This window comes from Lissotriton vulgaris, chromosome 8, assembly GCF_964263255.1.
Source record: "Lissotriton vulgaris chromosome 8, aLisVul1.2, whole genome shotgun sequence".
Taxonomy (NCBI): Eukaryota; Metazoa; Chordata; class Amphibia; order Caudata; family Salamandridae; genus Lissotriton; species Lissotriton vulgaris.
In genome coordinates this window covers 469,174,854-469,202,606 of record NC_141696.1, presented here as the reverse complement: position 1 = coordinate 469,202,606, position 27,753 = coordinate 469,174,854, and the positions used below count along the sequence as shown (strand labels likewise).

Here is a 27,753-nt window from a genome sequence, read left to right as displayed (position 1 = left end):
GTAAAGCAGGAGCATGCTATTCCTTCATTCCCTGGGCAGTGATTGGGTGAGAACCAACCCTTGTAATAATACGTGCCATAATTAAAGGAAGAATATCCCAGGAAGCCCCACAATGGTCTTTGTAGGTTGACTGGCACAAAAGAGGCAGCATAGAGAACGAATATTACCCCAGCACCGGCACTGCCTCCCTTTGCAGCTCATACTATAAATATTAAATGAGTATTATGCACTGATTGTAATGCAAATAAAAGATTGGAAGAATGAATAACCTTTGTTGTAAGAAGTTGCACTTGCAGGACAGCAACTTTAGCAGCACTAGTTCTGGTCAGCTCTTCGCACCTCACTACATCCAATTTAATGCATAGAGAATAATGTGGGAAAGATGGACGAGCTTGGGCTGATGATATTTACCTGGGCCTCATCATATGCTGGGGGAGTGCATGTCCAACTCTGAAGCTCACTACCGGGCCTCCCAGCCTAGGGGAAGTCGAAAGGTAGAATGGAAGGGCTGAAGCAGATGGAAGGAAATATGCTCACAGTGTGAAAGAAGTAGATGGATCTCTCTCGCTGCCTGGGACTGTCAGGTCCAGCAAATGGGTACAGATGGTGGTGCTAATGGGGGGTACTACAGCCCCAATGTATCCTTTATGGTCTGGTAGACGCTATCATAATTCATTCCTGGGTCCTGGGCAGAAAAGGGGGATCTGAGACCATGGCCCACCAGTTCTCAAAGCCTAACAGACTACCCAGCATTCCCAGAAAACAGGGTTTCCAACATGTGTGTACCAATTCGCAGGATAGATGGCTTAGGAGAGCAGTCCATCCTCTACAGTCCACCTATCTAGCCCACTGCCAACCTCTCCTATGCGATAGAGGTTTATAGCCTGTATGGGATACCTTCTGCACATTGAAAGGAAAAATGTACAGGAGCCTAGATCCTGAATATTTCCCCATGTCATTCCATGTCAATTTGTAAATCGCACCTTCACCCGGGAGGGTATCCTGATGCTGCAGTTACAGTTCTGGTGGGCCTAAGGCTGGTCGGTGGGTTGTTCCAAGACCTACTTATTCAGCTTCTTGATAAGTTTAGGAATTGAAGCCAGAGCTCTGATGTGTAATGGTAGGTCATTCCTGGCTTTAAGAGCAATGTAGGAGAAGGCCCGACTGCCAGTTCTAATCATGCTTGGGAAGTGTGAAAGAGTCCGGCGTAGGAGAGGTATCTGGTTGGTTTGTGAAATGAAGTTCATCTATTGAGGTAGGCTGTGCCCTTGTTGTGGAAAGCTTTAAAGGTATGTGCGATGAGTCTGAGCTGAGCTTGTTTGTGTATTGGAAGCCAGCAGCCATACCAAGGTTTGGTGTGATGTGTGTGCCATGTGGAAGCTGGAGTGCCTTCCTGGCTGCTGTGTTCTGAATAGTTTGAAGTTGTCTGGTGAGTTGTTTGCTGATTCTGGCTTAGAGGGTGTAACCATAGTCCAGCTTGCTTGTGATGAGGGCATGTGTGATGGTTTTGAAGTGCTGGTTGTGTAGTGTAGTTCCTATAGTACCCCTGCAATTTTGGACAACATACACTGTGGGTCTAGTGGTAGACTGACTCTGTGCACCCCCACCAAGTATGTTAGCAGTGTTTGCATTAGATAGCTCACAGTGCCACTAGAATCTCCTTTCAACAGAGTGATTAGTTTTTGGCAACCTCCGAACATAACAAACCCTGATTTCTCACATTTGTGGAAACAATATACTACTTTTCACCCAGTCACTCGTGCTTGCTCATTTGGTCTCAGAGAGGTATACGGAAGAAACAGTTTAGCGTGTTTACAATAAGAATTTATTGCACTGTTGTTCTTCTACTGTAAAATATATGTGCTGCTACAACTGTTACACAGGAGCAGAGATATAGGATCAGCAGTACAGTGAATAAAAAGAACAGTACAGTTTTACCATTTTGCAATAGGCAGGAAAATAGACATGAATATAAAAGATGACTTATGGGATTAAACCTTGTGGTAGATAGGAGAGAAGTATGCCCCCTGGGTAGTGTCCTCATAAATTATTCATATGTGCTAAGGATGACGTCTTAGCATTATTGATTGGGAAAACCCCTCCCTCTGCATGGAACTAGGTGAAAGGTTTAGTCCATAAAAGGCGTCAATCCTTATAATCAGTTCTGTCCCTATAAGGTGTTCTGTTCTTATTAGGAGTTATGTCCTTATAAGGCTCGTTCATGTGAAATGTAGGGGAGATGATGTAGGGAAAGGGTACTATGTTCCCTGGAACTATATTAGAGTACCAATATGAAACATAACAGTTTGGAACCATTTGAAAATTTGTTTTCAGCATCTTCAAGGTGTGGAAGCATGAGGCTGAGATGGCGTTGACTTGGGTGGACATGTTGAGCTGGCTGTCAATGATGATACTGAGGTTGTTGAGGAGGGTGGGGGTCCGAGTTCAGTCAGCCACCAGTGGGAGTCCTACATTGATGGTTTTTTTCTCGAAGATCACAACTTCTCTCTTGTCTGTTTTATGTTTGAGACAGCTGGTCTTCATTTAGTCAGCAACTTTAATCTACAGCAGGCAAACTTGGTTCAGGTGTTGGGCCACTAGATAGAGAGTGAGAGTTTAAGCAGAGTGTTGTCAGTGTAGAATAGGATGTTGATGTTGTGGGTGCGGATGATGCTTGCTAGTGTGATCATGTATACATTAAAGAGGGCCAGGCTTAGAGAGAATATATGTGGTGCTCTGCAGATGAGGTTGCTGGTCTCCAATGAGTAAGGATCCAAGCTGACTACCTGTGTCCTTCCAGTCAGTAAGGAGTATATCCATCTAAGAGCAGGTCTTTGGATTCCAATCTCATGCAGTCATCGGATGAAGATGGGGAAGGATATTGTATCAAGTGTAGAGGAGAGGTACTGGAGGATAAGACCAGCTGTATCTCCTCCTTCCAGAATCATCCAGAGGTTGTCTGTAGCAGCAATGAGAGCTCTTGCCATGCTGTGGCTAGGTCTGAAGCTGGATTGAGTGACGTTGAGATGGGTAGTGAGGCGTGTGTTAAGATTTCCAGGATTTTGGCCAGGCACTGAAGCAGGATTTTGGCCAGGCACGGAAGCAGGGATTTGGGTCTGTAGTAGGCAGGAGCTGTTGGGTTAGGAGACATCATACTGACACTTCCACTAGGGTTGGACACTTCCTGATGTGAACTTGCTATCCACAGGACTGACCAGCCCTTCTCTTTAAGGGCAAGAGGCAATAACAGAAATGTGGGCCGGGGCATATGTGCACATCTGAAGAAATCTACAAAGGAAAGTTACAACTGTAGAGCTCTTCACCTGCAGACTGCTCTAAATAAGTTGCCAGAGACATGAAATGTGCCCATGTAAAGACCAGTATGTTTTTGGCATGTGGTGGTTGCTAGCCATTGGCATCCCCTGAACCTGTAGGCCAAACACCGTCTGCTTCCACATGTAGGCTCTGCTGACAGTCCTTGTTGTATTGCACTATGCTGCCTGCTTATTGATGGTGCTAGACAAATCTGTAACCACTTTCCTTCCCGCACATCTGTGATGGGGATTGCCCCAAGGGAGACCAATTGCTACCAAGGAAGATGTGGTGAGAGAGGGAGGAGACCATCTTTCCTTAAATGTACCCTAGCTAACCCACTGACAGAAGACCAGCCAATGGAGTGGGGGCCCAAGAGGTAAGACCCTAGACCCTAGATGCTGAACCGCTTTTGCAGAAGTTGATTTCAACAGGTTTACCCCTGATGTCTGCATTTTTTGAGTAGTGTAAATGCTGGAGACAAACTACATCCCAATTTAAAAGCCACTGCATCCACCTTGCTCTGATTCCTACATAGCATTCTGGAGCCCTTCATGCCCTCATCTCCTCCTATACCCACTCACTAGAATCTCTGCTCGCCCTCCGGGCTAAACTTAAAGATCTTTATTAACATCTCCAATTGTCACGCTTGTGGCACGGAGACACGGACGAAAAAAAGACTCTGGTTCGGGAAGCAAGTCGTGTGTTTCGAAGAAGGGAAAACAGCATGATTAATACGTTCCTTGAAATGGATTGACACTGAACATAATAATACTGTTTGAAAAATAATGAACATTTTTTATAGGTCGCGCCATATATTAGATGTATATCCATAATGATGCATTGTGGTCTTGTGAGTCTTTTCAGAGAGTAAGGAAGTGTAGGCAGCACGCAGCGCGGCGCGTAAATAGCATTTGAGCACCAATGAGGGCAGAGCAGGTCACATGAACATTATTTAAACGTAAAGGAAATACTTGTGGCCAAGATATCGGTTTGGAGCTGATAGAATGTAGCGCTGACAATTTCCATAGCAGGTATGAGAGCTAACAGTGAATTTAGTCTTGTCTTTCACCAGAATGAGGTATTTAAAAGAGGTTTTGAGAACGTTTTTCATAATACGGAAGGTAAAGGTCCCGGAGGGTCAAGGGCGTGTCGCACAGTGAAAAGAGACCGGAGGTTCACAAATGTTTTCAGTGAATATTGGGCGACTAGAAGCTATCAGGGGTGAAGAGGTTAGAGGCTTTATTAGTCTACGACATGCAGAGGGAGGAGGATTTGTAAATTGTGGGTTTACAAAGGGGTTTTGGTGATTCGTTCGTTATATCTATAACAAGAGACCTTGTAATTACGAGTAGAGACATCGAGCACAATTCAAGGAAAGGGTTCCAAGTATGTATGGTTTGCCAAGCAGAAAGGGAACATAGATGCACTGCGCATACGGAGTTCTTGCTGAAATAATTAAATGCATCATATAGATAATTATTGTTACATGGAGCAAAATGTTTTTTTAAATGCACATTTCACTTTTTGAATGTAACTATACTAGACAGTAATGGCTTTATTGTTACTTTTACAGTGTCCCCTGACGAAGGGCGTATTCCGCCCGAAATGCATTGGGCTATTAATAAACACTGCTTGGAACGAACCATGGCATCAGTCGTGTCTTTACAAGAGGCTCGGATGGGCACAGTTTAAACATGAGAAACTTGAAAAAAAGCCATATTAACCCTGTATGTAGAGCATAAAATCGGTCAAAAAGGATAAAGTAAAAGAAAAAGTTTTGGAGTACATTGATGAACATGATTAACTGATGGTTGAACAGATAAATGAATCCGCCAAGGAGGCAGTTCATAGCTGTGCAATTGGTTTGGGGCGAAAATTCGCCTCATCTCGCTACATTGTTTATTTCAGTGCCATCAGGGCAAGGCACTTCACCAATGCTGCACGCACTAAAAGCATGGACAAGTTTGATTACATTGAATACAAGGGTGTGCATCCCGATTTCCCGCATTGGATCTCACGGGACACCATACCATATTGTGATAGCATCACCTTATAGCTGGGTTCCCTGACTTTCCGGGTAATAGCTCACTCAGGCAAAGAGAGGGACCAAAGCACCACTATCTGAGCCTGGGACCTACGATGGCACTGTATATAGAAACAATTAAGTTAAAAGGAGACAATTTGCAAATTTGTTAATCATTCTGAAACCTAGAGTGGATATTAGTGCTTGGTTGGTACAAGAGTCTAGCCCAACATCACACCATATACCATCAGCCTCAACAAAGTCAGGTCAGTTTGTCCTCACTGTACCAGTCACATCCAGATTGGAGAGCAGGTAGAAAATCTGTGGTCATGCCAAAGGTTCAGCTAGATAGCCCCAACCCCCTGCTGCAATTAACATAAATGTTGCAGCAATCCACAATCCTGTTGTTAATTCTGTAGCTTGCTTATCTCTGAACCCCTGTGTGTTATTTATAAAGTGCACCGCGTGATGAAGCCATTGCTGAGACCAGGGGCAGCAATACAGCAAAGAAATGGCCTCATATTACATTACATGATTAGCACATTGCTACATTTACTTGCCAGGCTGCTAATTTAGTGGGTAAATATCAGTACAGAAAGATCTCAGGGTCCCCGAGAGTTACTGGAATAACACCAGAGAAAGGTACTGGGGTCAAATGAGTCTTGAGCTTCATCATTACTACCAGATGTTCCCTTGTTAGATGAAACATCAGCTCACAATCATTCACCTCACAGTTGAAAAACATACCATATGCCCACAAATAAATGTCAGTCCTAGTAAAAAATGTATGAAGTCTATGGAATACAAAAAGCATACGAACAGGTTGCTGTACAAAACATTCAATGATGAACTGAAATTATGGAGTACTTCTTTAGAGAAAGCTCCAGCTACAAGGATAAGAAAATCAAGGACATAAATCTCATGGATGAACCACCTATATTTGATAGTTAAGAACATACTACTTGTGTGGGTGTGCCATTGACCTGTGACCGGGAAGGGATTAAGGGTATAGCACAGTGAATTCTAAGCGCTACATTTAAAAAAAAAGAAGAAAAAAAATGTTTATAGCCGATTCTGCATTGGACAGCCACACAAGTGAGGTATCATTTTACTCGGGAGACCAAGGGGAACGCTGAGTGGTAGGACATTTGTGGTGATGCCACATAGAAATGTGTGGAAAAGTGACGTTTTCAGCAAAATTTGAAGTTTGCAGGGTCTTCTGGGTAGGAAAATGTTGTGAGATCAACGTAAGTCATACCTCCCTGGACTCCCCAGGGTGTCTATTGTTCAGAAATGTGTGGGTTTGGTACGATTCCCTAGGTGGCTGCCGAGCCCGGGGCCAAAAACCCAGGTGCTCCCCCTTGCAAAACCAGGTCGTTCTGTGATAGTTCATTTTGATGTCGCCACAATACATTTTGGGCCCTTGCCTGTCGCGGGTAGTTGGCCCACCCACACAAGTGAATTACTAATTTTATCGGGAGACCTGGGGGAGTGCTGGGCGGTAGGAAATTTGTTCGACCCCAGTGATCCCACAACTTTCCCACACAGAAATGTGAGAAAAATGTGATTTTTTTTCAGCTAGAATTTGAGGTATGCAGGGGATCCTGGGTAGGAAAAAATTTTGGGATCCACGCAAGCCATACCTCCCTGGACTCCCCAGGGTGTCTAGTTTTCAGAAATGTGTGGGTTTGGTAGGTTTCCCTAGATGGCCGCCGAGCCCGGGGCCAAAAACCCAGGTGACCCCCCTTGCAAAACAAGGTAATTTTGTGATAGGTAATTTTGATGTTGCCACAATACGTTTTGGGCCCTTGCCTACCATGGGTACTTTGCCCACCCACACAAGTGAGGTACCATTTTTATTGGGAGACTCTGGAGAATGCGGGGGTAAAAGTTTGTGGATCCACGCAGATTCCAGAAATTTCCATCACAGAAATATGAGGAACATTTGGGGTTTTTTTTACAAAGTTTGAGGTTTGCAAGGGATTCTGGGTAACAGAACCTGGTGAGAGCCACACAAGTCATCCCGTCCTGGATTCCCCTTGGTGTCTGGTATTAAAAAAATGTATAGGTTTGCTAGGTTTCCCTAGGGTGCCATCAGAGCTAGGGTTCAAAATCCACAGCTAGGCACTTTGCAAAAAAAGGGTCAGTTTTCACTGTAAAAGTGTGGTGTATCCGTGTTGCGCTTTGGCCCGTTTCCTGTCACGGGCACTAGGCCTACCCACACAAGTGAGGTACCATTTTTATCTGACGACTTTGGGGAATGCAGGGCAGGTGGAATTTTGTGGCTCCACACAGAGTCCAGAACTTTCCATCACAGAAATGTGAGGTAAATGTGTTTTTTCTTTTACATAGTTTGAGGTTTGCACGGGATTCTGGGTAACAGAACCCAGTGAGAGCCACACAAGTCACCCCATCCTGGATTTCTCTGGGTGCCTAGTTTTTAAACATGTATAGGTTTGCTAGGTTTCCCTAGGTGCCAGCTGAGCTAGGGTTCAAAATCCACAGCTAGGCACTGCAAACAAAGGGATCAGTTTTCACTGTAAAACTGTGGTGTGTCCACCTTGCGTTTTGGCCAATTTCCTGTTGTGGGCAGTAGGCCTGCCCACACAAGTGAGGTACAATTTTTATGGGGAGACTTTTCTGGAATGCTGGGTGGGTGGAATTGTATGGATCCACACAGATTCCAGAACTTTCCATCACAGAAACTTGAGGAAAGTTTGTTATTTTTACAAAGTTTGAGGTTTGCAAGGGATTCTGAGTAACAGAACCTGGCGAGAGCCACACAAGTCACCCCATTCTGGATTTCCCTGGGTGTCTAGTTTTCAAAAATGTATAGGTTTGCTAGGTTTCCCAAGGTGCCGGCTGAGCTTAAGTTCAAAATCCACAGCTAGGCGTTTTGGCCCATTTCCTGTTGTGGGCACTAGGCCTGCCCACACACGTTTTTATTTTTATTTTTTTATTTTTTATTGAGTTCTTGACATTTCATTCATTACATTCATTGCAATATATCCAACATAAAACATTTTTTTTTAAATTAAAAATGGTAAGCTGAAAACAGTAGCAGCTTAATACAATCCCCAGAGGGCATATAGAAACATAAATATTTAAATATTCCGACAGAATGCAATGAATTTTAACTCCCAGAAAACAGCAACTTTAATCAAAATAAGATTCCCAAATTTATGCAAATATAAGCAATCCCCCAGTCCTTTGAGCAAATATGTATTCACTTTTCCTGACTCTCTTGATTTTTTGATACCACTCATCTACGGATGGAACTATGTCTGTTTTCCAATACTTAAGAATCAGTGATCTAGCTACTGCTACTATAATATACAAAAGTTTTGCCAAAGACTCAACCAGATTAAGCTCTGGATCGAATCCAAAAATAATTACATTTTCGTAGCTAGTAATCGAACAATGTAGATGAAGAGAGAGCAAAGAAAATATTTAATTCCAAAATACCTTAATTTTTGGACAGAGAGCTATTATATGGGACCAGTTAGCCAGGTCCGGTTGTGTACATCTGAAACAGGTGGACAACGTGCTACTATACATTTTGGCAATAACTGCAGGAGTGTAATATAAAAGCCATTTACTGAAAAAAAGCATTCGTCTCCAATTAGCACCTCTCAATATAGTAAAATTAAATGTATTTAAGGTTTTCCAGGTATAATCGGTAAGTTCAAGACTTTCATATTTCTGCCATTTTTGAACTGCTTTGGTACTCACATCCTCCTCTCTACTTTGCGCTAAGCTTCTTTTCCACTTTCCGGGTTTCTTGAAAAGTAATGACCAAAAAAGATCATTTGTTAAGTTTGAGGGTTGGCTTATCTGCGTTGGGTCAATTTGAGTAAGAGCCTTATACAGCAAATTATATGACCCCATCAAAAAAAAGTTTCCACAGATTAAAAAAGCCATCTCATTAGGGGTCAACCAAGCTCCACTTTCCACAAAATTCGATAATGTTTTGAAGCCTAATCTGGCCCAATTTTGTATAGTTTCTGGCCCCATTTTAATCCCGAGACCAGAAACTGCTTCGTTAATGGAGTTATTGATTTTAAGAGGGAGAGTGAGTACCTTTTCAGCATAGCATCACGTTTTTTAAAAAAACAGTTCAAAACCTTATATCTAACCAATTTTGATGATTTAAATATTGAGAGTGGGGAAGGGATTTCAGCCTCTTTACAAATTAGGTCAAAAAAGAAATTTATGAACAATGCCTCACTGGGTATTGAAAATTTAAATCTTGAAAGATACTGTGCAAAGTATGCATAGTAATAGTCTTTAAGGTTTGGTAGGCCAAGACCTCCTTGTTCTTTATCTTCGTATAAAGTATTAATAGCTATTCGAGGTGTCTTTTTTGCCCATACAAAGGCTGTGAACAAGGACTCGACTTTTGAAAAAAAGGAGCATGGTAGGGAGCAAGGAATAGTAGAGAACAAAAAATTAAATAAAGGAAGTACTGACATTTTAATTAATGCCACCCGGCCTAAAATGGATAAATGCAATACAGATCCCGAACTTTTTGGATTAAGGGTTCAAAATTCAAAAAATACAAATCACGGACTGATGGCAGAAAAAAAAACGCCCAGATACCTTTTTGGTCTATTGTTAATACAGCTCTGAATATCAGGGTGTAATTCAGGATTTATACTACCGCAGATTAAAATCTCAGTTTTCTTTTTTTAAATTCGATACCCCCCCAACGCTTCAAATTCTGCAAAGACAGAAAAAGCCAGTATCTGCGAATGTATCTCAGGTTTCAGAAGCAGCATTATATCGTCCGCATATAATTTAATCTTATCCATAAAAGCAATAGGTGGTAGAATATCCGTGCATTTCCTGATTGCAGCCGCTAAAGGCTCAATAAAGAAAGCAAAAAGAACAGGGGACAGTGGGCAACCCTGCCTCGTCCCTATTTGCACTGAGATCGAGCCCACTATAGATGTGTTGACAAGAATATGAGCTTTTGCACCCTAATACAGATTTTTAACTAAGGTAATGATTTGTGGGGGAATACCAAAATATTGTAAAATAGAAAAAAGTGTATCCCAAACCACCAAATCAAAAGCCTTTTCTGCTTCTAAAAGAATAACTAAAGCCGGCACCATACGTGTTTCAAAATAATCTAATGCCTCAATCAAATAGTGTGTATTAGTGATAAGTTGACGACCTGCAATAAAGCCATTCTGATCTGCGTGGATCAGTTGTGAAGATACATGATTAAATCGAATAGAGAGCAATTTAGTGCTAATTTTATAATCTGAATTTAGGAGTGTTATGGGCCTATAAGAGTTTGGGTCTTTAGCTTCCTTTCCCTTTTTCAAAAAACTGACCACGGTTCCATCATAGAAGGATGCTGGGATTGGGCCACCCTCCAACATAGAATTTGATAATAAAAGGAGAAGTTCAAAGAGGGAGCTAAGAAATGTGACAAAAAATTCTGCGGGAAATCCATCTGGACCGCAGGCCTTACCGTGTGGGAGACTTTTAACTACCAACTCTAATTCATCCCTCGAAAATGGTGTTGCCATTACTTCTTGATCCAGATGAGAGAGAGTGGGCAGACTATATTTATCTAAGAAGGTTTTTAATCTGCGTTGATCCATAGTATGCTGTGAAGTATAGATATTCTTGTAATGAGACAGTATTATTTCCCCTATCTCTCCTACATCAAAAGTGTCCAGATCACTGATTGGAGATTTAAGAGAATCAATTACATTGGCTGCGGCTTGTTCTTTGACCTGCCACGCCAAGAATTTGCCCGTAAAATTACTGTGTTCGTATATTTTTTGGGCTTGCCTACAAAAAATTTCCTCATTTCTTTCAAAGTAGTATGCACTCAACTCCCGTTTAGTAGCATTTAATTGATTCTGTAACCTAACAGAGGGATTGTGGTATCTTTGTTCTACTAGAACCTGAATATTTTGCTGCAATAGCTTCTTTGCATCCCTAAGGGTGGCTGATTCCCTTGCATCTCTTCTAATAACAATCCCCCGAATAAATGCCTTCAGTGAGTCCCATACCACATGAATAGGAGCTGTCCCAATATTTCGTTTAATAAACTCATTTATCTCATTTTTAAGTGAGGTAACCCATATTACATCAGACAAATAAGATTTATTAAAAACCCAGCGCTTTAAAACATTCGTGCTTTCATCAAACACAAATTCAGCTACTAACATTGCATGGTCGGAAAAGCCATTATGCAGAATTTGTTGATATTTACTTTTAAGTTTTACAGAGACAAGAAAGAAATCAATACGTGAAAATGACTTATACCTTCCCGAACAGCAAGTATAATCTCTTTTGTGAGGATTCATAAAACGCCAAGGATCAACAAGATCTAATGTCCTTACATTATTCGAAATTGTCTTAAATGATTTAGGTTTCGACTGGTTTTTGCCAGCAGTAGTTGAGTCTAAATTCAGATCCATGAGAATATTAAAATCCCCTCCAATCACGATATCCCCACCCACCATCAGTAAGGACTGAAACATTTCCTCATATATCACAGGGTGGTCATTCACAGGGGCATAAAAGCTTACAAATGTGATGGGTGACGGTCTGTTTTTTAATTTACACGTGACCCAACACCACCGACCCTGGCTCCCCTCATCTGTTTGAATAATCTCCGCCTTCATTCTCCTATTAAGGAAGAGTGCGACTTCCCTCTGTGACTCATAAAAAAAGAAAAACCCTCGTACGAGGCCCACCCTTTAAACATAGAGAAATTATCAGCTTTGGAGAGAGGAATGTAAGTTTCTAGTAAAAGTATAACTTCGGGGTTTTCAATCAAAATCCAATTATCTATCGCCGGCATTTTGTTCTTATTGTTTAGGACGTTCACTTTAAAAGAAAAAACTTTCAGACCCATTTTAACAGGACTTAAAACAAATACTTAACTCCGATAATGCAATTTCTCCCTTTTTCCTTTCCATACCTTCTTTAAACAATCTAAACCCTAATCTAGATCCAACACAGAGGCCACTATTATCTCCAGCAAATAACAAAACAAAGGAAAGGATGAAAAGAATTTTGCCAAGAACTACACTTTTTTACCCCACCCACCCCCCTCTTCCACCTAAGGCACCCTCTTAACTCTACCTCCCTTTACCCAAGCTCGCCACAGGAACCTCAACCTTGAATTTGAAGTGTTGTGTTATTACACCCCTTCAGCTCCTCAACCGTGCCCGCCCCCCCTCCCCCCCACACTTATGAACATTATCAGACATAGAATATAGAAAGGCATTCGTGAGAAATAAAGAATGGCCCAAGGAATTTCCAGGAGCTCAGTCTTATAACCAAACTAGCCATTTTGGATTCCATGTAGCAACTCCTGAGCTTCCTCCACGTCAGATAGCATATAGAATTTGCCTTTGAACAACACTCTAAGTTTTGATAGCTGAGCAATCATTGCTTGAGCCCCATGGGCTTTAAATAGGTGCAGAATCTTAACAAATTCTTTCCTACGTCTAGCCGCTACTGCAGACATATCTGAGAAAATTCAACAGTTCACCATAGCATTCACCGGAAACTGCCTCTGTCGAATCGCCCTGGATAAAATTTGCTCCTTGACCCTAACATCTGCAAAATTTAAAAGAATAGTTAGCGGAAGAGTGGAATTTGAAGAAGAGCGAACAGGAACCCGATGAGCTCTGGTGATAGTTAAATCGCCTTTATATTCCGGTATCACTCCCTGTTGAAGAAACTTGGATACCCATGAGAGCATGTCTGACCGCTCGATTCCTTCAGGAACCCCCACTATACGTAAATTGGATCTTCTATTGTAGTTCTCCAAATCATCCAATTTGTTCTCAAGGGCCCTGGTTGTTTTGAATGCATCTTTAGTCTCTTTCTTCACCACGACCATTTGATCCTCTAAAGAAGAAATCCTTTACTCTGCCTCAACTAGACGGGCTGGAAACGTAGAGACTAGCTCCTCAATTTTGTCCATTTTGTCCAGTCTCTGATGAATCGCGGTCAGTTCAACATTTTGCGACCTCTTTATCTCTCTTAATTCATCTAAAATTAAGTTTAGCATATCCTTCACGGACATCTTCATTTCCCCTTCTGTCTCTGTATCCATCACTAACAAAGGGCCAAGGGGATCTGCCACCGCCCCAACAGGTCCCTTATCAGATATTACAAGAGGCTGGAATGTTGTGCTCCTTAAATCTTCTTTGTTAGGATCTGCGAAATTCACAGAGTCAATTACTATTTGCTTTGGATCGGATGTAGAGGTGGATGCATCAGGCTCAGGCTCAGCAGATGGGGCAAGTGGATCAGAGCATGTAGAGGTGCTTGCGTCCAAACTCAGTTCATTTGTGGTGACATGTTGATTCTGATTTATCACCAAATTTAACGAATTTAGAGAGGACACACTATTAGGCAGGAGAGGAAAAGTTTTTTTTACAAACAAAGGAAATTGTTTAGACGGTGGAGGTGGTGGAGGGGGGTGAGGGGGCTCAAGAGTATTGGGTTTAACGCCAGGATGAGGCTCAATGGCTTTGTCTCCCATGCTCGAATTAACAAGACTCTCTGTTAATGGTTCCTCTACCTCTGAACATTCTGAAGAATGCGCCAAGTCATCCTCTTTAAAATTACCTCCATCTGTTAGCTTAGCCGCAGCCTCTCTTGCCTGCTGTCGGCGTTGTTTAGCTTTAGTACGAGCGTTAAGTAATTTTCCCATGACGCCCACAGTTCAAATGTTCGTAAAGTTCAAAGAGAGAAAAAAAAAAGAAAAAAAAAGTTTTTAGCCCTTTCAAAATCAGAGATTCAGAGATTCAGAAATTCAAAATAAGTTCTGAAAAGTCATGAAGCACACCATTTGTCGCCAATCACAAGTCACCAGTTCTCTCAATTTGAAGTAATAATTGTTTTTGTCCCCTCAATGCCTTTAAGCCTTTTTTTTTTTTTACAGAATGCAGATTAGTATTGTTAACAGGACTTACATCCGCCTGCTCACACCGAAATGCCTTCGCTCCCTCCACTCCTTTTAGCAAGCGTGCCAAATCCTTTCCAGTTCGGATCTTTCCAATCCTCAAATGGTCTAACAGACCAAGCACTTCCAGAGATTCAGCAAATCAATATACAGTGTGGTGCTCCTGTCTCCTTTTTTTCTTTTTCCTCCCTTGCTCCAGATGCCTCGTTTCTGCGTGTGCATGTGTCAATTGCCCATTCGACTAGCCTGCAGAGCGCCAAAATGCCAAAAAATGCCCAAAACAAAGGTAGCCTGTGGCATACACAATGCATCGCCTCCACTCGCTTCTGCACCAAAAGATACACACCAAGGTGGCGTGCGGGACAGCAGAATGCCGTAAATGCCAAAAACGAGCAGAATCGGGAACCTGTTCACCGCAACGCACCAGACGGCAAGGCAGCCTTCGCAGGGGCACACAGAGCGGTGAGTTTTACACCCGCGTCCTCGGGAAGCTCAGGCGTGCGAAATCCAACAGCATGAGGACAGCAGCAATGGTCCACAAACGCCTTCCACCATCGAAGACCTCGTGTGTGGGAGGGGCAGCAGCACGGCTCTCAGGTGCTACGTGGAGGCGTGGTACTCCACTGTAGCCGGCAGGCCACACAACATTGTACTCACCTGACCACACACGTGAGGTATTCCACCCACCCTGCATTCCCCAAAGTCTTCCAATAAAAATGGTACCGCCTGCCCACACACGTGAGGTACCATTTTTATTGTAAGACTTTGGGGAATGCGGGGTGGGTGGATTTTGTGGATCCATGCAGATTCCAGAACTTTCCATCACAGAAATGTGAGGAATTTTTTTTTTTTTTCAAAGTCTGTGGTTTGCAAGAGATTCTGGGTAAGAGAACCTGGTGAGAGCCACACAAGTCACCCCATCCTGGATTCCCCTGGGTGTCTAGTTTTAAAAAATGTATAGGTTTGCTAAGTTTCCCTAGGTGCCAGCAGAGCTAGGGTTCAAAATCCACAGCTAGGTACTTAGTAAAAAAGGGTCAGTTTTCACCATAAAAATGTGGTGTGTTCACGTTGCGTTTTGGCCCGTTTCCTGTTTTGGGCACTAGGCCTACCCACAAAAGGGAGGTACAATTTTTATCGGGAGACTTAGGGGAACACCGAATTGTAGAGCCACTGATATTACCTATTGACTTTCTATGCATTTCTGCCTTCCAAATGTAAGACAATGTGTAAAAAAGAAGTCACTTTAAAAAATGTTCTATAATTCTCATGCTAGTATGGTTACCCATAATTGTGCATATAGCTACGGCTTCTAAACTCTATATTTTGTTCCCATTTTGGAAATACATAGGTGTACTTGATACCTATTTTCCACTCTTTATATTTTACCAAATTATTTGCTATGTACCCAGTACCCAATGAAAAACCATTGCAGGATGCAGCTCAGTTATTGGCTCTGGGTTCCTCTGGTTCTTGGCGAACCTACAAGTTCTATGTATCCCTACAACCAGAAGGGTCCAGTGTATGTAACGATATTCAGCTTTAAAAAATCTGTCATACTTAGAAGACGTTACAGGTGAAAACGTTGGCACAAACAGCTGTTTTCTTCAACTCTTTTTTAATGTTTCTTATTTTCAACTGTTAGTTTTTATAAAGAAACCTTTAAGGATCTACACAAATGACCCCTTTCTGAATTCAGAATTTTACCTACTTTTCAGAAATGTATTATTCTACAGGAACCTTTATTGCTTTTAACCCCATTTCTACCACTAACTGGGAGGAGGTTGAAAGCACAAAAAGTAGCAAAAATAGGCTATGTCCCAGTAAAATGCCAAACTGTGAAACAAAAATGTGTTTTCTGGCAAAAGTCTGCCTGTCCCTGAAAGCTGGAAAGAATGTGATTTCAGCACCACAAACTCTTTGTTCATACCATTAGCAAGGGAAAAAACAGACACTTTCTTCTGCAGCAATTTTTCCCAATTTTTCCCCAAAACACAGAATTTCGCTTTATTTTGGCTAATTGTAAAGAAATTCAACAAACCCTGGGTACCTTTAAAATCCCCATGATGTTAGAAGAAAAGGATGCAAATTTGGCATGGATACCTTATGTGGACAAAACATTAAAGGGGAGTAAGCACAATCTCATTCACAGAGGGAAGCTCTGGGAATTGTGTTGGGCGACTTTGGGGGTAGCAGGCAGAGGTCCAGGGCAACCCTGACTACTAACTCCAATGTGTACCCTAACAGTACTTATTTATGTTTTTTTAAGCAGCCAATGTCCTTTAAGGGACAAAGGCTGCTTAAAAAAAACTTGCCTAAGAATTCAAACATAAGGATAGAAGTCTGCAGTCCCTTGTAGACCACCATCCCAGTGTTTGTAGCGAATCACATGGGATAGCAACTAGCAACCTGAAAATTACTATTCATACAATTTCTTTACCAGACCCAACACAGTCATAGCCTACTCACTTAGATCCTTTGTATACCTTGCTTGTAGATTAGCATGGGAAAATGTTGCACTTTTGTAAGGGTTGGGCAAACGACTCCTCCCAATAGTCTATGGGTCAAATTAAGAGTTTGACAATCCGAGGACCGCCAAATTCACTGTGGCAGTACCATAGCAGTGCAGTTTAAGGCTCACATATGAGCCTTTACAATGCACCGCCACGCCGCTTGCCCGCCATACCACAATAACACTCACAATCTGGCGGCGGCAGCCCTGTTTGGCCGTGTGGGAGCAGGCGGTGGCGTGGCGACAGGGGATTTTACGATTCAACATGTTAGTACATAAGCTGTATCAAAAAATTAAAGACTGTTCGCAAAAAGTCAATGTATAATTTACTACCAGTCTATTCGTACACCAGGCACTGGTTCCAAACGACAACACATTTCACTGTCATATGAAATCACCCTGTGAAGAGCCTAGGGCACGTATTTTCATATCCACCCTTCTTTCTTCTTCCCTTCACTCTGATACACACACCTATGGATCTCAACTAGAAAATGAAGGAGATTCTGTAAATTGAGAGACGATTAATATACTTCAGATATTAAGCTACATTGGCTCCTGACTGAAAGAAAAACAGAATTCAATATAAATAGTTTTGCCGCTAGCTCCCATTTTTCTTACCACAAAACTCTGCACTCTAATATGACAGCCTTCCTCCACTTGAATAGTACACATGTTCATCATGGCCAGCAAATCTGAACCATTTGTAGAAATGTTTTGAACAATTAAAATAACAGTAAAAGCTTTGATACATTTGAGCTGGGTATGTCTTATTATTACTTTAAGTTTTTTCGAAATTGGAGGTGATTATTATAGTTAGTAGCAGGCACAAGCATATTGATGTTGAAGTGAGTAAATTACACAACTGAGCATTCTACTAATTTTGTAGAGTAGGACAAGATGCCTCAATATTCGGGATGATGCAGTTTGGTGAGCATGCCCTCTTATAGTCAGAAAGTAGAAGAAATTACTATTTTTAACTTTGCACAAACAAAAGTTCTAGCCAGGTAAAATGTTATCTGTGGATAAATCTGAGTTATGTTATTTTCATGGGGGACCGGAAAAGCTCAGATTCTACAAAATTATAGTTCTTTAAACTGCATGAAAGCCAAACTCTATTTTTAGAGATAGGTCAGATAAAGGAGGACGAAATTGGTAGCAGTAACAGTCACACTCTTTAGCATTTGGGGTGTTGCCATTTCTCCACTCCCGTTTGTGGTCCTCTTTTTTTCTTCACCACCTAGTATATTACCTCCTGAAACCTGGACAGAAAACGTTGGATGGATTGAGGAAACTACCTAAGGGAAAGGGAACTGTGGGTTCCAATAGCGGCTGTTATGGGGCAGTAGTGTTAGGGGTGGGAAAGGGGGGTGGGGGTTTAAAAAAAAAAAAAAGGAAAAAAAGAAAATTTCACTTACCTGCTTATTGCCACCTCTCCTGCGTCCTCTTCGGTGGACGCAGGAAGAGCACAAGCTCCCAGACTCCCCTAAGCCAATCACAAATCTGCTGTCATCAGCATGATAGCAGCGTTGTAATGGGTCTGAGTGGCCCGGTTCAGCACTGAAACAGGTAGTGGGAGCCTGTGTATGTTCTCCACCTGACTGTGCAAAACAGCTGGGTGGAGAACATGCTAAGTGTGCATGTCTGTTTGGCCAACCCAAGCTGACCGCCCAAACCATAATGCACACTTAGAAAGTGCTCACCACTCCTTCCCCTGCTCTGTGGGCAGCACAGCCCTCCCCTGCCTGCACCTAAAAGAAACATAACAGAGCCAGTACTGAAAAACAAAATGATAATAAACGGTGTTATTATCATTTTATTTTTCCTTTGGGATGATGCTTCTCCACTTTAGTGGAGCAGCCACCGCTGGTGTATCCTTCCTAATGGAGGAAGTGGTAGACTGGAGACAAGCATGTAAGGCGGCATTGTCTGCCCGGGGCTCAGATAACATGGGCTGAAGAGGCTCCTCTGACGGCCAGGGGGATCACTTTTTCCCCACTCTGGCATTCAGAAATTCCTCTATCCCTGTAAAATGTCTACTAGACTATAAATATGTATTTTATGTATTTATTGAGGGGACTACAGCTCAATCGTGACTCCAACGAGTATTTTGCCACTTTCAGCCGAGTTGTCACTTCAAGTCTTAGGCATGTTAGCAGGTCATGGTACTAGCCTTAAGCATAACTAGCTCATGGAGCTTGCCTGCCGCATGGTACAGCGCATGCGAAGGAGACTGCACCCTTCTTTCGATTTGTTGGTACCAGTTCCAATACTTGCAGATTTGTTGAGAATCCTTTCCATTGCACAAGTCAACCACCAATTTAGTTAAAAAAGACCTGCTACGTATCAATTTTCCCCGCTAATCTGGCCTGCATAAAATAATCGCCCATTAGATCATACTTCCCACTTTAAACCCAAACCAATGTCAACTTAAAAAATATATATATGAAAGCCAAGATGTGAGAAGTACCTGGATCTTGGTCTCGCCTTCAACGTGTAAGATTCCTGCTGGCCAGCTGAAATGACAGAAGTTTGGTTAAAAGGCTATCATAGCAAAGCAGTGCATAGAAGTAGAATGTGTCCTCTTTTAGAGCATAACAAGCGGATTTCTTTCAGGCTAAGTAACTCAATTTCTGTTGTGCACAAAATGTTCATTGCAGCGTTGCTTACTTACTTTTACACTGAGTTTCCAAACTCCACATGGACGAGTTGAACAAAAACTGTTAGTGATATTAACAAATATCACAGCACCTTCCTGACCAATAACACTGACAGCTTTTGCTAAAAAATCAGATGCGATTGCAAAATTATAAACTACCCTTCTAGGCCTATATTAACATGAATATAGACAAGAATATGCACTGAGAATTTATATCAGTGCAAGAGTTTAACCCTTTCTGCACTGAACTGACTAGCTCACTATCCAAGCAACACTGCATGAAGTATCAACCTGCAGTGAGAATATTCTCACACTTTAGTCCCGGCTAAACTCTCCAAGATGATGGCAAGGACAGCAGACATGTTTGCCTAAGAAGGTGTCTGCCACCACGGTCTGGGCACTGGCTGTAAACAAATAACAGGTTAGACGAGTTCCTATGGAGACCTCTTTTGATGGCCTCATTCAGAATAACAATTTGGAGGCTGACTAGAAAATATGTTCGGGTCAGTTGAGCTACTATGAATCTCAGAATCGCGATGGGCTTATGAAAGCCTGTCACCTGCCCCATCAGGATTGCTCATAAACCTGTCATAGATCCCTACATGGTAATACCACATCCAGAGGCAGCCGCCTCTCAGGAAGGCTGTAGGAGTCCAACAGACACTTCAGGTCTCCCCACACAGAACGGGCATGAGGCTGTTACATTCCGAGCTACATCTCTTGATGCACAATGCCTTACTCAACCATCCAGATGTTATACACAATTGTATGTTACTATACTCAAGTGTATGTTACCCCTTAGAAGTTTTAACATAAGCGACGTTGTATATGTTGTGACAGTTTACCATTAAAACCCCCAAGCACATGTATATCAGAAATATCTTCAAAAAAGAGTCAACCTTCTGATTATACAATCAAAGCAAAGACTGTGTGGGGCTTGACAAACCAGGGGAAGCCTGCATTGGCTGCATCCAGATAGGTAATATCTGATGTGTAAAGGTGTTTTGCAGTTGCAAAGCCCGTAATTCGCAAAATCACAGGGTTTGCAACTACAAAATACTTTTTAAAAAACTGTTTTCCCCCTCACACAAAGGTGTTTGCTATTTGTCCGAATTGCAAATAAAAAGAAACATGAAGGGACGTCAACCTTCAACTAGTTACTCTGAGAGGAATGTATCAATGGTTTGTGACCATAATTCCACGTGCAAAACATTGATCAGACCCATCAAAAGGGGTGTTGCCTGATTCGGAAACAGGAAGCTGTACCCCAGAGATAGCTTCCTCTTTGAGAATTGTGAGCCTAGAGGAGAGTAGGTCCAGAGGACCACTGTCTTCCTAAACAGGGAACTCCTTTTTTTTAAAAAAAAAAATCTGCATCGGTCCCTTTAAGGAAGATGGGTTGATTTTAAGAAAATGTATACCGTTTGAGAATACAAGTGTAGAAATGGAGGTCTGCTGACTATTTCAGGCCTCCATCCCTGCATTTATCGTCAATCACAGGTGGTCTCAAACTGCAACTTCCCTAATTAATATTCGTGTTATATTATTCGAATTTATAGAACCTGCTTACAGCCGGTATCATGGGGCTGAACCTCAAAGGCTACCAGTAATGGAAAAACTCACACACTACCATTAAGTGGAATAAAGTACTGTTTTTAGCCTTTTCCTAAATAATGATAGTGAATAGATTAATCCAAGAGGATGTGGTAGCTGATTCCAATACTTAGCAGTAAGAACACAAAAGGATCTTCCACCTAGTCTAGTTCTTTTAAAATGAGGAATGAGTAAAGTATTTGTGTTAGAAGAGCGCAGTCGTTGAGTGGTACGCAGTGCGCTTTTTTTTAGAAAGGCAGGGTCGGATGCATGTATATTCTTATTCATGATGTGCAATGCATTGAAGGTAATCCTTTTGCTAACTGAATGTCAGGGGAGCCTAGCGAACAGTGACAGGTAATTTTGCGGCGATCTGAGAATGCACAACCGGGGATACGACCTATTAGCATTAAGAGCGCATCACAGATTGCATTCACATTTGCAAACCAGTTTTGGACACCTTCTTTAAGCAGACATTGTTTCTGACATTTATAGTTCCACAAGAATGCTTTAATGGGTACACGCATATTAGAGGTGAGTCAGCGAAAAAATTGATCGCCGAAGCACTTCAGTATTGCTCATGAATCTCATGGCATTGATTATTAAAGGGAGCAGCCGCGGCTCGTGCAGGTAGGGCCCAATTCCCTCTCAAAACGTTTTTTTTTAAATATGCTCCGGGGAGATGCCTTTGCTCCTCGTCTGCTAATCTTGTCTGTATTGGCAATTTCAAGAAGACAAGAGAAGGGGGCGTGCATTCATAGTGAGAGCTGACCAAGTCTGGAATCCGCTTCCTGCCTCTCGCAGGCACTCAACCGGTCTTCTTCGATTCAGGAAGGTGCTGAAAACCTGGCTCTTTCCCCACTAATCTCTATTTTCGTCTCCTCTAGTGCAGTTGTGTTTTTGTCCGGTTGGTTGCCTTAGCGACAGGATACCTTTTAGGTGCCAGGGCGCTCTATATGAGGTTAAATAAAATAAATAAATAATAGAAGGATTTTCTTTTGTACTGTGAAAGATAGTCCATGAATTTATAGAGCTACAAAGAAAATGCTTCTCTTTTAGATAGGAAAAGCTAGACATGAGGTGTTCTCCGAGGCTAGGCCCCAAATTGGGGTTAGGCATGTATTTTAGAGTCTGAATCATTATTTAGTCTATTTTTTTTAATAAACATATTTTATTATGTCAATAGTTACTTTCCGTTCGGCGCTCCCTGTTATGTTATGTCTTCTTTTATAACGCTCGAATCACCGTGAGGCATCTTGGCGCTTGCTTTGGGAACCCGTCCTGGCTTTTTCCCTGTGAGATAACCCGTACTGGGCATCCCCAAGGTGAAAGCCAGGCATCCCGCCGCGGGGGTGCCTTAGTGGAGATTAAGCAAGCTAATGCCCAGAGTAGCAGAGTGTGAACCCGTGATTCGAGTAGGCACCGAAGCGAGAATTATCGAGTCCGTGGACATTTGGGCTCAAGACCCTGCCGCGTCGGGAATTGAGCCCTGGTCCCGGGTCTGACCTCTACTTCAGGGTCGACCTCCTCTAACCAGTGAGCCATACTTCTCCACTACACAAGAAGCTGTCGACAGTTAGCAAACCACATTGTAATGATGTTGACATCTTATTTACAATCGTCATGTTTAAAGAAAATATAGATCAACCTTTACCATTATGAACTACCCCCCAATGTGCTGCATCCATCCAGCATCCCATGACTTTTAGACTACCCTGCCGCCCGAATAAACCACATATTGTCTCTCTACACCCCCTACTGTCCAAATGCCCCCGGCATCCATGTCAATGCAACAGTCCCCGTCCCGCCCCCACCTCCGGGCCCATAGGTTCCAACCATAGGCCCCGGTGCTCTCCCAAATTTTTGAGTGCTTCTGTGGGCAACCCCTAGCCTTAAAGACAGGTTGGTCCATGCCCATGAAAAAGTCTAGTCCCCTTTCCAGGCTGACAACGTTGGAGAGGCTGTTGCCTTCCACATTTTTGCAATATTCCTCTTAGCCAATGTAAGCCCCAACAGTAGAAGGTGGCGTTTATGCAGGTTACCTCCGACACCCTCCATGTTGTGCAGAATACCCAATCTCAGTGAGACAGGGAAATCCCACCCTAAGACCTCCGAGAGGCACGCCATTACCCCTTGCCAAAACGTAGTAATTACCTGGCAATGCCATATTGTGTGCATAAGAGAACCCTCCGTGTGTCCACATCGTAGGCACTCCAGAGACGCCACTAAACCCGCCTTCCACCTCTGCCTTGTGTAGTAGACCTGATGCAAATACTTGAATTGAATCATGAGTAATCGAGTGGCTATAGCTGCACCCCGCGGGGAAGCTAACGCCTCTGTACAATCATCCCCGTCCAGCTGACCCAGATCCAGTGTCCACGCTTCTCTTAATTTATCTAGTGTAGTGGGGCTACTCGTCACCAAGGACTGATATATTGTTGCTATTTTGTGTTCCCTTAGTTCCCCCATAAACACCTTCGCTTCGGTTGGGTTGTACTCGGGGAGGGCATCTAGCTCAGAAATACTGGAGGAGATAGCGTGTCTGAATTAAAGGTACCTAAAGAACTGGGTTCGAGGCATATCATATTCTTTTTGGAGGTCCTGGAACGATTTCAGGGTTGCACCTGTCATAACATCCCCCAGTGTAGAGATCCCTATATGATCCTAGCCCCGGAATCCCACCAGCGTGGTCAACTGTTGCAATCTCCCATTGTGCCACAGTGGGGTCTCGCCTGTTAATCTGTCTCACCATCCCATCATATGGAGGGATTGTTTCCAAAGCCTAAAATCCATTTGTGTTGCAGGTGGCAAAGTTTGGAGCTTTGGACCAGAGTATCATGGGAGAGTTAATAGAGTAAACATTGACTTGTTCATAAAATTGCAAAATTATATTCATACAAAAAAAATTACTAGATGCGTGTAATTTGCTACAGGTGAAGATCCCATTTTGTGTGTTAGTCAGTTACAGCTCTGCATAAGCCAGAAGTCTGTTAGGGTCTGGTGTGCCTAGCCATATTCAGGTGCAACGTCTGTTTCGGTTAGTGTAGCCCTTGTTCTATGAAGTATATAGTGACAGGTGAGGTGTAAAGTATCAAAGTAAGTGAGCATGAGGGCTATGGAAAATTGTTACATATCTGCCTGCAAACATATGAAAATATAAGTATTGTATCTTTGTAATCTTTTTTTATGTTTAAATGATTGTATTGTTACAGATCAGATAACATTGCTAAAGTTAGTGTGGCTTACTTTTATTGCCATTGTTATACAACACAGTTTTACAACCTCCTGTAGTGACACAGACGGTGCAGACATCCAGTAATGAGACCATAGTTCATCACTAATAGAGATAAAGAGCTACTGTAAGGGCCCAGGTCCAGGAGCAACAGTTACTCGGTTCACAGCATAACAATATAGAGCCCAATTAAAAATGTATAACCAATAAGATAACAGGAGAATTATTCCCCTTTAGAAAAGATGAGAAAAAAAACAAAAAAGGGCAAAAGAAAACCAAAAAATACTTAACTAAATGTGTAGTTTGGGTATGTTTAAACAATCAACAATATGCATTCAATCCCTGAGGCTTCTTCGTAACTCTTGGCACCCGTCTAGGAAATTCATTAACTTGGTTACCAAACATCACAATAATTCCTGATAGTCTTCTAACAAAGTCATCAAAGACATAACAACCAGGACTCTGGTCAGTATCAACTGCTTTTCAGTTTTGCATGAAACATGTTGGCCCCTATGCAGTTATTTGTTTAACACTGCTCTCTTGCACTGTTCTTGGTTCTAACTAGGAAGAGGTTAGACCCATATTAAAAATTACCTTCCTAATCCTCTATTCTTTTTAAACTCACCACTTTCACTATATTTTTTTGCACTGCACCCTTACCCATCATCAGGTTATCACTTCGCCTAGGAAATATTTGTGGGCAGCGACCCTATTGTGTTATAAGGCAAGATCATGGTCTCAATGATCAAGAGACTTAATTGCCTGTTTTGGATGACCAAATGATAACATTGATCATCGCAAGACCTTTGATGGGAATCCGACGAATACCTTTTTGGATTCTATTTACAAATTACTGTAGACATATTGTTTTGATAGATATTGTCCTAAAATTGCCACTACAGTTCAGTGTTGTCATCAATGTATTTAATACTAATGGTGACGCCATGAGATAATTTGATTATCTCCTTTCTTAGACCCCTAGGTTTCTTTGTTGTTTTTACATTCAGTTGTATCATGATTAAGCTTTCTGCACGCCCCACACTGTTGTCACTGAACCTGGCAACACTCTACATACAGAAATTGCGTAGGAACAGTAGCATTCAATGCTGAGCTCTGCTTTCCAAAATTTTACAGGGGAAAAGAGGAGTAATAGCACAATTCCACAGCATGTGCCCTTTAGTTTCTGGTTCCTTGGAAATCTCTCAAGCAACTGACAGAAAGGAACTGAAGTTATTGATAGAGTGGTTATAAAAATGGACACAGACTCTGCATATCAATGAAAAGATATGAAATACAAAAATAAAGGGAATCAAATAGTTCACTTTTGATTGTCTCCCTTCGTGACCTTGTTTAAAAGTCTTGAAAGGGAGGCCAGGCAACACAATGGAAGCTCTCCAAGAATGCTCCAGACTACCTACCGGTCCATGTGGTGTGTGGAACAGAATGTAAATAAAAGCCTTTAATAGTGGTAAACTGCTGTCCTAAAGGTGGTTTGGGAAGGCCATGGGCCCTTCTAACATGAGATAAAGCAAGATTGAGCCTTAAATATCTTGGAGATGCCATTTTGAAGGAAGAGACCTCCTTGCACTAGAGTTAAGCTTGTGACACTGTTGAGAATGGGTGCTGTGCATAAATAACTGTGAGAGGCCTGGTGAGGGTGGTGAAAAGTGATGTTAGGATGTGGAATGCAGTGGGTAATATTGATGTGCTCCAAGACTGACAAATGTTGGCATGGTAACCTATTGCTCGAAGCCCAGTAAGCTGTTATCTGTGATGCTGTCTTCTTTAAAAAGGTTGTGGTGTATTAATCATGTAGTATAAGGCCTACACATGGTGACAGTGTTCAGTGCTGAGAATAGTAAGTATGAGAGGCTATAATAAGCTAATGATCCTGGCACTTGGATGGCTTAATATGACTGCGGAAGAGTTCTGCTGCAGTTGATGCAGCCCAAGTGTCAGAGATGCCAGGAGGTCGCGAGGTTGTGACATACCTACTTCACTGATTCTCAGACATCAATCTCCTGGAGGAGCCCTGTCAAATCTTAGCACTTTGAACTGCTGGGAGATAAAATATGTCCGGCAGTGTTTGGTTGTTCCCGTTTCTGGCAGGATTTTTGTCTAAGCTCAGGGTGGAGACTTTACTTTGCTCAGTTTCAAGAAACAAGCTTTTCTATGTTAAACCTGTATACAGGTTGGCACTTTAGCATGGAAACTATGAACTCAATACAAAAGTGTGGCTATTTCACAATTTGCACACTAAACGAGTAAAACTCAAGCTACAAATAGCAAATTCAAAGGAATTCTTGGTCTGCAAAGTATACGGATGATTTATTTTGGAACACTCCTTAAGTTTGACAAATAAACTGGTTGGTGATCCCATTACATGCGCTGCATTAACAGTCCACCATAAAGGGGTCACTTGATTCCACAAGTTTAACCAAGAATTAATTAAAAGGCTGTTTCTTAGGTGTGAGTATTTATTTATCGATGTGATCAAATTTTATTTATTTGCAGAAACAAGCATTTTGACAAGGAATTATGCACATGGGAACAACTACCTATGCAATTAGCAGCTTGGGTGGGAACATATAGAGAAGGTGTTCGATATGGAGGGTGGAGGATCTTTGAGGATTTTCAACAATGAGAAGACAGTAGGAATGTTAATGTTTCACATATACATGTTAACAGTGGCAGCTTCAATGTGGCAGTATATTTAGGATGTGCTTAATTATTAAGATCCTTGTAAGAATTTCCTATAAGGTGTTTCTCATCTTGAAGAAGGTAAGTAGAGGTACAAAATATATTTCAGCAGGAAGGCAGTTCCAGTGAGGGGGGTCGCAAAGAACAGAAGTACCAAAAAGTAGATGTTGCATATGTCACAACATATCGAGGTGGGATTGAAGTGAGGTAGAACTGAGAGGTGCTAGCTACTCTGGCTGCCTGATGAAGTATCCATTAAGCTCAAATCCTTTTAAAGCACCTCTATAGCAATCCAAATGCTATCCATGATAGTAGCCTTTTCCATGCCAGATCAAGCATAGAAATCCCCAAGCCACTGAAGGCTCACGTCAGGTATAAACCAGATGCCTGGCTCTGGTTCAGCTCAAGGTCCATATGGAACCTCAAGCCAAAACCAAGCCAAGCTTTAATGTGTCTGCTGCTGCCCAACATTTTGTCTCAATGACTATTTCCTGGAAATTCCAATCTTTTCAACTTGACTTAAAATGTAATACATGTATTTATTCAACAATGTACTGATGCAGTTCCTTAAATAATTAATGACAAAAGTCTTAACCTTTGATGTAAAATGTGAGAAGGAAATAGATACCCTTCTGATGTCTCAATTGCACAATGGAATATGAGGAAGAGAGGAATCAATCCCGGTGTCACTACTTGGCCAAACCATGATTCTACGCATGATTCTAGGCATGCACCCTATTTCTCTGTTGGGATGGCAGTGCCGGGCCAACAGGAGGAC

At 42.1% G+C, this 27,753-nt stretch overlaps 1 protein-coding gene across 6 annotated transcripts in view; it reads right to left on the bottom strand.

Annotated features, from left to right (window-relative positions):
- REPS2 (RALBP1 associated Eps domain containing 2) overlaps nt 1-27,753 on the bottom strand; it is a 1,031,179-nt gene that overhangs the window by 365,325 nt on the left and 638,101 nt on the right. For all 6 annotated transcript variants that reach the window (XM_086934261.1, XM_086934263.1, XM_086934264.1 and 3 more), the window contains one exon: nt 19,262-19,307. In XM_086934261.1, the coding sequence (XP_086790387.1) occupies nt 19,262-19,307 (46 nt within the window). The remainder of the gene's footprint in view (nt 1-19,261; nt 19,308-27,753) is intronic.